General features: G+C 31.6%; 1 protein-coding gene across 10 annotated transcripts in view; it reads left to right on the top strand.

The window, feature by feature from the left end:
• Positions 1–10,066, top strand: part of LOC132738580 (MAP/microtubule affinity-regulating kinase 3-like) — a 56,190-nt gene extending 46,124 nt beyond the window's left edge. For 5 of the 10 annotated variants that reach the window (XM_060726102.1, XM_060726107.1, XM_060726103.1 and 2 more), the window contains 2 exons: positions 1,972–2,001; positions 8,346–10,066. In XM_060726102.1, the coding sequence (XP_060582085.1) occupies positions 1,972–2,001; positions 8,346–8,757 (442 nt within the window). In that variant the 3' untranslated portion in view covers positions 8,758–10,066. Of the gene's footprint in view, positions 1–393; positions 1,863–1,971; positions 2,002–8,345 lie in introns of those variants that run through there. The other 5 variants (XM_060726109.1, XM_060726106.1, XM_060726104.1 and 2 more) reach the window with 4 other exon arrangements.
• Positions 10,067–14,720: the final 4,654 nt, after the last annotated feature.

Below are 14,720 nucleotides of genomic sequence, written 5' to 3'. Positions count from 1 at the left end.
TATATTTGCATTGGCATATGCTGGTCCATGATTTGTTAGTTTAAAATAAAATCCGATTCTTACATTCCCAGTGATGGTCAATGGTTCTACCTTAGTGCCTTGAATGATGAACAAGAATTTTGTAAAGCCATCATATGCAGTCAAATTTGAATTAATGTAATAAATTGTAAAATAAATCAACTTTTATAAATGCTACTTGTATTGAACGAATGTCATGAAAAATACCACTTGTAAGTGTGGATATTTGTGAAAAAGAAATTTAAAAAAAAATGAAAGGTTTGGTAAGTAGCAGTAGTATGTATTATAAAGTTGAACTAATCTAGTGTATAGAAATAGGGCAACAACAAAACAAAAATGTTATATAATAGACTGAAGCACAATGTTTCTGAATAGGTCGTAACATTTGGTGTTTGGTATAGTATGTCTTTAACATCGGGTAACAGGAGCTATTAATTTTGCTTACAATAACTGCTGGTGTTGGGCTTGCATGGACATCACTTTTTCTTGTCTTATCTAACTTTATAATGAGGGAATTGGGAGATTTGCTCTTAGTCTTTAGTTATTTAGTAAGAGATCAACAATTTTATAGGCTCACCTATTTAGTGCGAGAATTTGCTCCAGCACTTTAGCTAGCTTACATCTCTACAAGGTTTGTTAACAGATAGGATCATCTAAATAATGGTAGAAATTGACAGATTATTTTCTCTTTATGAGCTAGGCTGTTGTATATAAACATAAAAGGAGGGAATGTTATGCTTGTAATTGGCATAATGAATCATACATGTTGGTCATCTTTTCATTCAGGATTTAACAGTTTTGTTGAATGTGGATTATTTCTTATAGCTTGCTTCTTTGTTTGTTTTTATTTCTATCTTTATTTCTGTATGTGTACATGTTATAATTTTGTTGGGAGGTTCTTACTTTATGTTGTGTGCAGATTATCACAAAAAATAGAAAGGTTTTAACAGATCGGAAAATAGCAAAGCTTTTTGCCATGGTGACTGGTTTCTTAGAAAGTTTTAGGGAAAATCTATTTATAGGTTTTAGAGAGTATTAATGGAAAATTTCATTCAGACTTTCTTTGTAGACCATCAAACTGTAGATATATTGATTTTGATTACATCTTAGCAAGTAACAAACTTTTAATGGAGTAAGCAAACCATGATGGTTTTATTTTTCGCCCCCTATGAAGTGAACTATGATTAACATTAAATGCATTTTAGTGAGAGATAATTCTTTCTTTAGTGTTTGTTTGGTATCTGCTTTGCTTTGAATAACAGGTTTTGGTAAAATAGATTTTATATGGGTTTATTATTTCATTTTATAATTTATGCTAAATGAATTCTATTTTGATAAAAGAATCAGTATTTTTATCTATCACTGACATTTATTTAAAATGATTTGTTTATTTTTTGGTGTTAACTAATAATTACTTTTGTACTGTTCTGTAAATTCTGTAGAACCTTAAAAAATCATTTACTGCTAAATCATCAACTTCTTAATATTGATATCTTTTATATGGAAAAATTGTGAATGAATACATTTTATCACATAAATCAAGGCGCAGGAGTGTAATAAAGCCATTTAATGAAAACGATATTACACTAGTGTAATAACACTTAGACGAGCGTCATTTACGTTACACAAAACATAGCGTTAAAAGCGCATAAATGTTAGCTTTATAAGTACACCAATGAAAAATTACTCTTTGTAACTGTAAACTGTTCTTATTTTGAATATGTGATAAATAGAATATTATATTTGTGTAGATTAAATACTTAATTTGTTGAGCATGTTGAATAAAACAATATTATGCTCGCCAGAGGCTCGAACAATATGATTTTATTTAACATGTTCAATAAATTTAGTATTAAATCTACACTGATTCAGTATCCTGTATGTATTAAATGAGAGATAGAGGATGATTATTTAAAGGTTATATAACTAATGATAAACTATATTTGCTCTCAGAGATGGTGGTCAGGAGGTATTGACAAGAAGGTTAGTGTCACATTACCCCCTCCTCCAATTATCCCCTTCGCTACACCATCACTCTTCATCTTTCACAGTCTTTTTTGTCATTTTTTTATTTCACACTTCGCATAGTCTCAGATTGGGGTGTAGATATTTGTTGGTCTTCATAGAGTTAAATTCATTTGCAGTTATTTTAATAAAAACATTTGTATATACTTTTTGATTTGCTGCAAGTTGTTAAACGAGGAACCCTTTATTACCAGTTATATATTCATGTTTGAATAAAATAAGTGTCCCTCAAATTTTTGTATTGTCAGAATTAACATCACATTAGGTAAGAGTTAACTTTTACCTACCTGACTTTGTGTAAAGAATTTAGCCTGTTTTTACTTTGGAATTGTCTCTTGCGTACTTCTAGGATTTCAGTATCAAAATAATAAATAATTTGGTAATTAACAGACTGGAGTCCAGTTTACCTAACTCACTATATAGTTGGCATAACCATATTACTATGAATTTCAAAAGGTCCATTCATATTGTAGAAATAAGATCTTTGTCACATTTTAATTTGACTTTGCAACAAGAAATTTCCAAGGACCAAAGCTAAATAAAGGAATACTCTTCTGAAAACGAGAGGGCTGCTAATGGATTATGGAAATATTAAAATTTAAAAATGTATTTGTTATTCTGTACCTTAAATAAGACAGTTCACAATTTGATCCCATCATAAGAGAACTTGCATTTAATTTAAATGCAGGGAAAATATTTCATTGATACAAAATACATTATTGGAATCCAAAGCTATATTTTATAGAATCATACTTTCAAGATAATTATTTTCCTACATTTTGTTACATTCCCTTAGCTAATTTATTTCCTCGACTTGCAGAAAAGTATATACAAAATCTTGTTTTTAATTAAAGGATTTTTTACGATCCAATGATTAATTTTGCACCATGAGAACTATTTTGGAAATCTATTTTCATTCCCAGATAAATTCTGGTTATTCAAAATTGTGATAAATGAATCTTAAATTTCATTTTGACATACTATGAAATTAGAACTGCCAAAATCAATATGATTTTTTTTTCTCTCCATTCTAATATATACATGGTGTGGTAGCTTTTTTTGGAATATTTTTCCATGTTTTTAGTTCATGTGGAAGTTTATATGTGTAACAAGGTAGTTGTAGATTTGGTGCTGCATTTCTAATAATAGCAACTTGTATTGACCTTGATCTTGTCTTGGTTTATCTGGTTGGAGCTTGCTTTAGTTTTTGTTAAGGTAGCAGGTTTAGATTATTCGGTAACGGTGAAACCTCTATGTAAGTTTTCATTACTTTAAGGTGATTATGTCAAATTTTGTCCAATTATATACGATTTTTTTATTTTCTTTGAAATCTTATAAAATTTGATATTGTTTTTTCTTTATGACACACTCATGAAACCCTCCAACACCCCAGGTCTACTTACCATGTGTCACTGATCAATAAAAAAAATATAATTCACACTTTATTTACAGGAAATTCACCGAAAATTAAGTACCTGATTTTTTTTGTGCACCGTTTTTTTTTGTACAGAATTTGGATGTTTTTTATGCCAGAATATTATGCTTGTGAGATAAAGATGTCACTGTTTTACCCACAGTATTGAACTTATTGAGCCTCCCGGCAAATTGTTTTTAACTGAGTGTGCGTGTGTTTATGTGTGATAACTCTTACTAATGTGTGTTTCTATGCCCTCAGAGTTGTCTAAGTTTCTAACGCAATCCAGAATTAATAAATGGCGTGCCTTAATCTGTTAAAGAAATGATCAGCCATGCAATTTACAACTTAAGTTAATTTGCAAATTCATTGCTTTGATTTATTTGTTTTGAGTTTAAATTAAACACAGATTCTTTAGTCACCTTCATTTGTGAGTTGTGTAAAAAAAAGCAGAAGAAAATAACATAATATTACAGAAATTTCATATATTACGGAAATATATGAACAAAAAAATTTCATCCTTAAATGTTTGTTGAAATAAATTACAATTTTTTTATTTGCATTAGTGTTGCTAAGCAACCCCTGCATGATAATGCAACTTTGCACTGTCTTCTACTCTACTGAATAGCACTGCATGGAACTTTTATTTTTGTTTCAGTGTTTAGTGCTAGCTTTAACCATGCACATTTAGTGAGCAGTTTAAAAACAGAAGAAATATGTTGCAAATAAATCTTAAAGAAAACAATCGAAGCACTTCACCATTTATTTTTTTTTAGCAAAAATACGAAGATATGTTTAGGTGCCATATAGGGTTTTTTTTTATTCAGTATACAATTATGGGGGATACTTAATTATTTATTATTACACTAAACACTTCTTGTGAATTTTTTGTAGGTTTCTTTCTATAAAATTATTGATTATTATAAAATTCATGTTGATTGATTTCTGATATATTTATGCAATCATATTTCAGTTGTGGCATATTAGTGCTTTGCTGATAAAGAAAAGAATGTCAGGCTTATAAAATAAATGGTCTAAAATTATTTCAGTTAACATAAATAGACATTATCCTTTACTTTGGATATATGGATTTGTATTGATTAAAATCAAGATTGATATGCCTCGCAGCCGTGTTTAGGCCTGAATATTCTTATAAAAGCTTTGTGTAGAAAGTTTGCTTACATGGTTTTAAGTAACATAAAAGAATAAGATTTTAGACAAAGTTATTTTTCATAGATTGCATGAATATAGTAGTGTTAAAGTCTGTGGTGAAGTGTCGTCTTATTGGCTAGTTTGCTGAGACTGTGAAGGGTTCGTACAACATGGTCATACAGTAACTTATTCTTTAAGAAAACCTTAGTTACGACAAAGAATTTTTATCGGCTAGACCAGTGATAGCAATTTTGTCGGAACCTATTCTTTAAATTAAATGAGTTACGATATGATTTTGACAAGACCATGTTATGTACAGTTGTTGTGACCGTGTAGAGGGTTATGTACAGTGAGGTCGTAACTTATTCTTGAAGTTCACTAAGTTACGGCATTCTTATGTTGAACCCTGTTTGTATACCTCTGTTCCATTTTGTATAGTTTTAAACATGTATTAAAGATTATGATTTTGATTATTTCTCTTCACATGTGATCAATGTAATTCTTTTCATTTTTCTGCATCTTGAGGGATAACTTAATTTAGAAATTTTATAAGGTATGGAACTAGAGTAAATATGAGCATTTCTGTGTATTTTTCTGACCCTTTTAATACAGGCGATTGAATATTGTAAATACAATTTCCGAATATTGTACATTTATCAAACTAAATGTAGACTCAAGATCAAAACATTTTAATAAAATCTTGAATTAAAAGTGGTCAGAAAATACATTGATTCTATCAGCTTAAATACAAATTAATATTTGTTTGTTATTCTTTTTTTTTTTAAAATAACACATTTTATATTCTTGGCTGAGATGTTTAGACACATTTTGATATGATATATTGCTTATATTCCAGTACTAACACATATTTATGGTCCAGTTATCCCCCCTTTTTTTGGTTGGCTCTCTGTTCTGTAGATTGGTGGTTCCCAGTTTTTAGAGTAGAATTTATATCACTAGTATTATAACATATATCAAGAAAAAGAAGGCATCAAAATAGTAGTGCCATATTTTGGCAAACAAAATATACTGTGATTTACAACCTTAAAAATGCATCAGTATTAACTTTAGGCGTTGAGAGGGAAAAAATGTCTGGTCACATCAGATTCCAGGCATTTTGTGAATGTTTGCAGGGAAATTAATTAGTTAATGTTCAAGAAAGGAGAAAATAGACAATTTTCTCAAAAACTTCTAATTGGTTTAGGAATTAGGTATATTGCTTTTTCCTTGATTGAATGAAAGGATAAAATTTCTTGAAGCCCTTTTAATGTCAGGGATAATGGCTTGCTTTTGCCACCAGTATAGAGCCATACTGACTATAAACCAACATCTTAACTGTTGGTTACTATAGTTACCAATTTTGATCCTGACATGTCTAAAGCTACTACACAATGTATTACTATTTCACCTTCAAATCAGAAAAAAAGTCCATAATGGTTAAGCCTTACCCTGCAGGGACTGAAAGGGATTGACCCTGGCCGCTAATATAGAGCCAGGCCAGCCTGCATATCAGTGCAGTTTGACCAGGTTTTATACTGTTGGCCGACTTGGTTCAAATTTTTATTGTGATATCCCCAAAAAACTGATAATGGACAGTTCCAAAAATGGAAGCTGGACAAGTCCATTCAAGAAATTTAGCATTTATAAAGGTCAAAAACATGTCATCAGATATTGAGAAGTTATTGCAGCCATCTTTGTGATTATATAGAATTCAAATCCTATTTAAGATAGGAATACCTCTTCAATTAACCATCATATTATAGACACATTGGTTTGTTACTCTTACTGACAACATATTATGCATATATGAGCCGCGTGACAAAATCAACATAGTGGGTTTCCGACCAGCATGGATCCAGACCAGCCTGGGCATCCGCGCAGTCTGATCAGGATCCATGCTGTTCGCTTACCAACTCTATTACAAGTGGAGAAACTGACAGCAAACAGCATGGATCCTGATCAGACTGTGCGGAAGCGCAGGCTGGTCTGGATCCATGCTGGTTGCAAACACACTATGTTGGTTTCGTCGTGACACGGCTCATATATGTGTGTTTCATGAATATATGTAATATGTATACACATGTGTCACATTTTATAAGTGTGCCACAGAAAATATGTATTATATGTACATGTTACATAAATATATGCAGTGTATTAACACAAGTGTCACATATTCGTATACAATATATGTGTCACATTAAAAATAATATATGTGTGAAGTTACATATATATGTGTATATAATATATATAAAGCTAGTAATCTCCCCTTTAAAGAAGCTAGTATTTCCACAGACTTCTATTGTACCTTATGTAGTCACAAGATCAGAAGAATACTGGTTTAGCATTTGAATTTATTGCTTAGAAACATTCCACTTGGCAGTAACACCTAAAATAAATTACAGTGCACTGTATTCTAAAGCAATCACCAATATATCTTAATGAAAAAAATAAATAAATAAAAGTTATACTTGCATGTATTTATAATGACAACGTTTTACATAACATCATGCATGCACAATTATTGCAGTTATTTATATGTACTGTTATTACTAAACATAAAGTTCAGAAGTAGAGAGTAGTAAAGGGGGACATTTCAGGGAACTGAGTTGAATTATTCATGACATAGAACGTAAAAACGGAGTAACTTTGTCTTTTCCGCTCATTTTAGAAATAAAAAAACAACAACGATACAGTTAAGTTATTGAACATCTATTTATTTCGGCAATGTTACAGGAATGTTTGCTTGCATTCACAAACAGATATAGGTTGCTTTGGAGATATTGACTGATAATCATTGAATTTTAAATGATTGACCTTTGTATTCATTGCACTACCATTTTGGTTGAGTAGGACTTTGATACCTTAAATACTGATTGTCCTTAAGAAAATATTTTACAATGAAATATTATTAGATGATATTGGGTAAAATAAGGATAAGGGGATTCTGTCAGCTTCTTGATAAATGAAAAATGACTCCTAGTTACATTGGCTGTTCAGTTCAAGATCAGTGTCCTTTAAAGAATTTAAAGTAATAGGTCGTTTTGATTGTGGTCATTAAACCAAAAAATAGATGACCAATTAGTGCAGGTTAAATCATTCCTGATTATTAGACATGTAATGGTCTTAGTACATGATTTGATTGATAACAGTTTAACTTTTTAACAGCACAAGACAGTTTACATAGGTTACTTAAGGTTATTGCTTTAAAATTGAATTTTTTTCATTCCGTAGCTACAAAATTATGTCTTCCATAGCAAGATCCATGACTGATGTATGACAGTGTTTAAATTATAGTGGTTTGAAAAATATTTAGGGTAGAATCATATTCTTGAATTCCTTTCTTGACCTGGGAATGTGAACAACTTAATGATGTAGATCTGTTATCAAGTTCTCTTTAAAAGACTTAATATTTCACTTGTGAATGGATTGACATTATTGGGAAGGGGATATCTGACAAAAAAAGAATAATTGGAAGGTATATTCTGTTACCTAGTTTAAAAACTTAAATTTCGGCTAAAACAAATCATGTCTAAGAAATTTTACTCTTTTCTTGATGCATTTTAGAGGAAACTGTGGTCACAAAGCATGTCGCTTAGATTATGCACATTATTTAGGCAAGAAAGATGTTGAAAATGAAAATCTGGAGACATTTTATCTTCAGTTTCAGGAACCACCATTCAGGTTGATTTTGAGAGCTGGCCAATACTAATTATGTCCCATTAATTCTAATTTTCAGCAAATTGTTCCGCAGGTCTATCAATGAAGGGCAACGGGACAGTGGGGGCGTGGGAAGTCACAGTATCAGCACAGGCGGGACTCCTTCAAGTGGCATAGGTGAGGCCGTGAAGCCTAGGTCGCTACGATTTACCTGGAGCATGAAAACAACAAGCTCAATGGATCCTAACGATATGATGAAGGAGATACGCAAAGTTTTGGATGCAAATAACTGTGATTATGAACAGAGAGAAAAATTCCTCTTACTCTGTGTACATGGGGACCCTAATACTGACAGTCTAGTGCAATGGGAGATGGAAGTTTGTAAATTACCAAGACTTTCTCTCAATGGTGTGCGCTTCAAACGCATATCAGGCACATCTATAGGCTTTAAGAACATTGCTTCAAAAATTGCCAATGAGTTGAAACTTTGATAAAAGGACACAGTTCATATTAATATTATTTTTCTGTTAATGGTATTTCATCATGAGATTTAATTTGAACATGGGCAATTGTGGTATTAGGAATGGTACTGGTAATTTTCATTATGGGAATTATCTTATGACTAGTACCGGGTATAAGACGTGAGTGTCTTGCGGTGTCATTGTTTCATAAAAAAAGATGTGCATGCCATATGTAGGTCTATGAAAGTAGACCTCGTGGTTATGTGCTTGTGTTCGACATTGCCTCTGTTTCATAACTGGAGACAGGCATGTTTCTTTCGTGCGTGTGTAGATAAAAACACCATTTGTGACATTGTGTCCAACTCCACTGCAACTCTCAGATGTGTCCAGTGACTCTGTTTTTGTGTACTTACTGATTTTTCTTTTGTTAAATATGGCTCGCACTGTGGAGGTTACTGCACTAGGATTTTGTAATTTTACGATGTTCTAGAACTGCTACGAATATTTGTGCTATGATATATAAGGTGGTGTCTGAAAGTACCTTGTTATACATAAATATGTGCCAATTTATTATAACTACATATATTTCTTCAACATTTTGTGATAATAAGAATATTGACATGGCAACAGTTATTACGGAGATTGGCGCTTGCGGTCACGTCGGCGGCGAGACGTATGTCAAACTCCTGACAGGGTACTTACATTAAGAGAAAAAAAGGCTTGAAGATCTTGTCATAAGGAAGGGTCGGCAAGCCATGTGATCTGCCTCAGTTGACCTTACACCATATGTGATCCTATATATCGAGCCCTCTACCATTATATATATATATGTATATCATTCATTAGGAATTTTAATTATTTTGTACAAAGTGTAAATACGGTGTAAAATAATATAATATACTTAGTATAAGTACTATTTGTAACAAGTAAACTGTGAAAAGTTAAAAAGTATACTAAAAATCATGTACAGAGATTAACTTAATTGTAAATTTTAGCTACTCTTCTGTTGTTATTTTAATTCTAATGAAATAGATTGATTAGCATGCATGATTTGCATGTTAATAAGCAGTAACTATTTTTATCAGAATAGCAGTGAGTGGGTGCTCAACTTACAGAAATTACTGTTCTTTCTATGCAGACAAAATGGTAAGCTTTTACTGATAAGCTGGGGATTGATAATGCTGAAAAATGCTCTGTTGTCATGGCAACATAAGACTCCAGTTACTACAGTTATTGTGTTTTCTTTTAACATTCCAAATGAAGTTTTAAGTTATCCATGAATTTTACCAAATTTCAGTTGGCATGTTAATTAAATATCATAACCATGGTAACTGGAGTTGTTATGATAAAAATGCTGCTGTAAATGTGAAGATTGTCAATACTTCACTGTTTTTATCAGTGTGACAATTTCCATGGCTTTAACAAATACAATTGTTGTCATGATATGATATTTAACTATGGTTGCCTGGTTGCCATGGGGACTGAAGTATCGTGCTAGCCATCTAGTATGGTAATGAAAGCGAAACATATATATTTGAAGTAATTTTATCACATGTCCAGTAAAGTATTTTAAAAATTGTCATGTTTATGCTGTAAAAAAAGCATCTTAGTTGAAGGATAGTGAATTTTGCATAGCATGATTTATTTGGGGACTGGAGTGGGGATATCATATATTGTACTTTTATTTTGGCCTTGTGCTTTTTGATGATAATGAAAAAGCTGCATGATGCTACAAATGTCTGTAACTGATTCTATCACCAGCTGCTTACATCAAGAGTAAATGTCTTACCTATTTTAGCTATCTAATTGACAAGTAAATTTCTGTACATGAAAATATACCCATTGTTATTTAATTATTTTTAGTATGTTAACCTTTAGTTACAGGGGAGTACTTAATTTATTGAACTGTTTTAAATTGTTTGCTTTGTGTATGATAACATAAAAAGAGCTTGGAAGAAATGTGACCTAGAAATGTCACAGTATCTATACAGTTAAATGGAAGTCTTTTTTAATCAGTTTTAATAGTAATTAATTTCGCATATTGTACCTTTAAATGTTAACTATTTATTCTTTCAACTGTTTTCTTGTCTACTTATATAATATCATTGAAAACATTCTTCTGTTCATTTATGATCATATTAAAGTAGACAGTCAAATTCAAATCATATGTTGCTTGTTGGATGGGAAAACACAAACTTTAACATGGCTTCTTACATAATTAATTTTAGGTTTTAGATCTGACATTTAGTGACATCATTTCATTGAAAGATAATCATTCTAAGATAAACATTTGGGTGTTTGGTTAAATATATTGTCATTCAGGATTTTCTAGAGAAATGGCATTTTTGTCAACATCATTGTATTGTCAGAGATACGTTATCTGATCTCAGTATACTGTATTAAATGAGTAGCCGTAAAGATTATGTTGTTTTAATAATTGTATGAAAAATGTTACATAAAAAAAAAGTCAGTTCAGATGTTAAGTTTCTCACCCCACCCACTTGTGTCCTGTACTTTTCCCCGTTATTTTTTGTGTGTGCTATATATACATTGTGATATCCTCATGTGAAAGGTCAGTTTTAGCGAATGATGAATTTGTTGTATGTGAGGACAACCTTACCAAAATTGTTGGATTGTTGTTACGTAAAACATTGTTATCAATAAGTATGTAAGCATTCTATTGAACGGAAAAAAGAATGTTAATATTCCTTGGAATATTGTCAAGTTTTAAGTTACTTTATATAGTGATTTGACGTGATTGCAAACCAAACAATTTTGTAAGGCTGGTCTGAACAGGTTACTTCGCCTTGTGTTATTTCTGACAGAAGCATTTTGAACAAATTATAAATTATTCTCAGCCTTCAAAATATGACATAAAATAAGGGCATGTGAAATAGTTCTTTTGAACAAGTTGATAGCTGACTTGATTTTGTATATGTCTTGTGAAAAAGTGAAATTGTTAAAACATGAATTGATTTTTTGTTAATTATAGATAAAAGGAAAATAGTAAATTTTTATTTATGCTTATTTGGAAGTTATCTCTCCATTTTGAGGCAGATGGGGAAAAAGATTTATTTTTAATTTTAAGTTTAACTTTTTTGAGAGATGCTCTGTATTTTTATTTTTGGTTAAACAAGAATTATGAAAGAACTTCATCCAGATTATACTTCAGTTAAACACGAAAGGGATGTTTAATTATAGCTGCTAGAAAATTAAGTGAGTATTCTCCATGAAGTTCAAGGGTGTAGAACAAACAAATACATACCTAACATCAGGATTTATTGTTAGAAATCTATTTCATATTTGGTTTGCTAAGGTTTCCTTCAATAATTTAGATGATAAGTGATTAAAATTTAAACGTAATTTAAAATTTTCAACCATGGAGTAACACTTTAATTTCTGAATGGAGAGGTGAAAGTACTGTTTAGTACTGAAACACATACTGTAAGTGAATTGCTTTCAGAAATGTGATTGAAACAATTACAAATTGGTGCTTGTCCTAATTAAATGTTTAAATGACAAGTTTTATTCATTGACAGATCTATTCAAACACAGTCACATCAAAGTTATGTTTTAAATATTCACATATACCAGCAATTATGTGTTTTTGTCCCCTGTAACTTTACACTTACCTATCAGCATTGAAGGAGTTATTATTGGATTAAATCCTGGTCTAGATAGATAAACTAATTCATAAACACAGTCTAAAATTTTGAGATATATATATAGCTGAAAAATAGTTACTGTCAAAGATTTGACTAAGTAATTAACTGACAGTCTAAGATTTGACCAAGTAATTAACTAATAATCAGTTAATCATTACAAAAGCATGGTTAAATATTTAACCAGGTTTTCCGAAGGAAAAAACTGGTTATTAGATTGAGGTATGTCGGCGGGCGGGCGGGCGGGTGGACGGGCGGGCGTAAACAATTTCTTCTGTGCGCAACTCCTCCTACATTTCTCAACGGATTTTGACCAAACTTTCACAGAAGCTTTGTCATCAAGTGCCCTGGCGCATATTGTCGAGGTTTTGCGATTAGATAATATTTGACCTAATTATGGCCCTTTGTTTTTTTTCCTTATAAAGAATATATAGTGAACAATTTCTTCTGTGCAAAACTCCTCCTACATTTCTCAACGGATTTTGACCAAACTTTCACAGAAGCTTTGTTATCAAGTGCCCTGGCACATATTGTCGGTGTTTTGTGATTGGATAATATTTTATCTAATTATGGCCCTTTGTTTTTTTTCCTTATATAGAATATATAGTGAACAATTTCTTCTGTGCGCAACTCCTCCTACATTTCTCAACGGATTTTGACCAAACTTTCTCAGAAGCTTTGTCATCAAGTGCCCTGACACATATTGTCAGGGTTTTGCAATTGGTATATATTGGACCTAATTATGGCCCTTTGTTTTTTTTCATTATAGAGAATATATAGTGAACAATTTCTTCTGTGCGCAACTCCTCCTACATTTCTCAACGGATTTTGACCAAACTTTCTTAGAAGCTTTGTTATCAAGTGCCTGGCACATATTGTCGGGGTTTTGTGATTGGATAATATTTTACCGAATTATGGCCCTTTGTGTATTTTTTCCTTATACAGAATATAATAGTGAACAATTTCTACAGTGCGCAACTTCTCCTACATTTCTCAACGGATTTTGACCAAACTTTCACAGAAGCTTTGTCATCAAGTGCCCTGACACATATTGTCGGGGTTTTGTGATTAGATAATTTTTTACCTAATTATGGCCCTTTGTTTTTTTTCCTTATACAGAATATATATAGTGAACACTTCTTCTCTGCGCAATTCTGTGCGCAACTCCTACAATTCTCTAGGGATTTTGACAAAACTCTCGCAGAAGCTTTGTCATCAACTCTTGCTGCATGTTGTCAGGGTTATGAGATTTGATAATGTTTGACCTAATTATTGCCATTTATTTTTTTCCCTTATATAGAAATATATTGTTTTTGTTCCATATATAGAATATAAAGTGAACAAATTCTTATTTGCACACCTCTTCCTACAAACTATTTTGACAAACTTTCACAGAAGCTTTCTCATCAAGAGTCCTTGTGCATATCATCGGGGTTTTGTGATTTTTGGTGGGCGGGCGGGTGTTCACTTTAAAACAAATGCCCCTGCATGACGAAGCTTCTGTGAAATATTTTGCTGAAAACCTGGTTGCATCGCATTGCGATGTTCCTTGTTAATTCTTAGATTTATATAACATCATATTTCTTTTTTTTTGTCACACACTATAGTATAGTACTATATATTAAGGAAACTTTGCATAATATTCACACACAAGTATGTTTTAAACAAGACTGGCTTTTTTATTTCAACACTTTTCAAAATAGATTTTGTATGCTACTTTTTTAGAGAGGACTTACATTGAAAATGCTAGTTTTTGAGTATAGTTTTCATTTTTCTTCTTCTTGCCATTAGAATTGTACACAGCATCTTAATCTAACTATGCACTGTGTGTATATAGAATTACCTGACAATAAATCAAAAATTTGTAGAGGATATTCTTTCTTCCAAAACGTTTTCTTCACACTTACTTTAGACATAAACTTATAGCCGTACAAAAGCTGCTTTACAGATTTTTGTCCTCTTTTTAAATACAGAATGTTGCCAAGATTATTTTAAAAGGTACATGCTTTGCTTATTGTTGATAAAAGAGTCCTAAAAGACGTGTATTTTACAGAGTTTGAGTGTATATCTTTTTATTTTTTCTGTTGCTTCTAAGAAACATATGTCTCGTCCATCCCAAGCTCTACTTGTTGTCACAGAACATTTTTACATGCAATAACTCGTATTCCTGATCTAAGTATCACTTTGATGATGCAATGAAATAAATATGTGAAAATCTTAATATGACAGTATTTGTTATTTATTCAACCTCTTAAAGCAGTAGACCTTCAAGAGTAATGCTGTTTTTAGCTCACCTGTCACAAAGTGACAGGGTGAGCTTTTGTGATCGCT

The sequence above is a fragment of the Ruditapes philippinarum genome, unplaced genomic scaffold, assembly GCF_026571515.1.
Source record: "Ruditapes philippinarum isolate M1 unplaced genomic scaffold, ASM2657151v2 ctg298_1_1_1_1, whole genome shotgun sequence".
Lineage (NCBI taxonomy): Eukaryota > Metazoa > Mollusca > Bivalvia > Venerida > Veneridae > Ruditapes > Ruditapes philippinarum.
The sequence above is the reverse complement of the archived record's forward strand: the minus strand, read 5'-3'. Positions and strand labels throughout refer to the sequence as shown.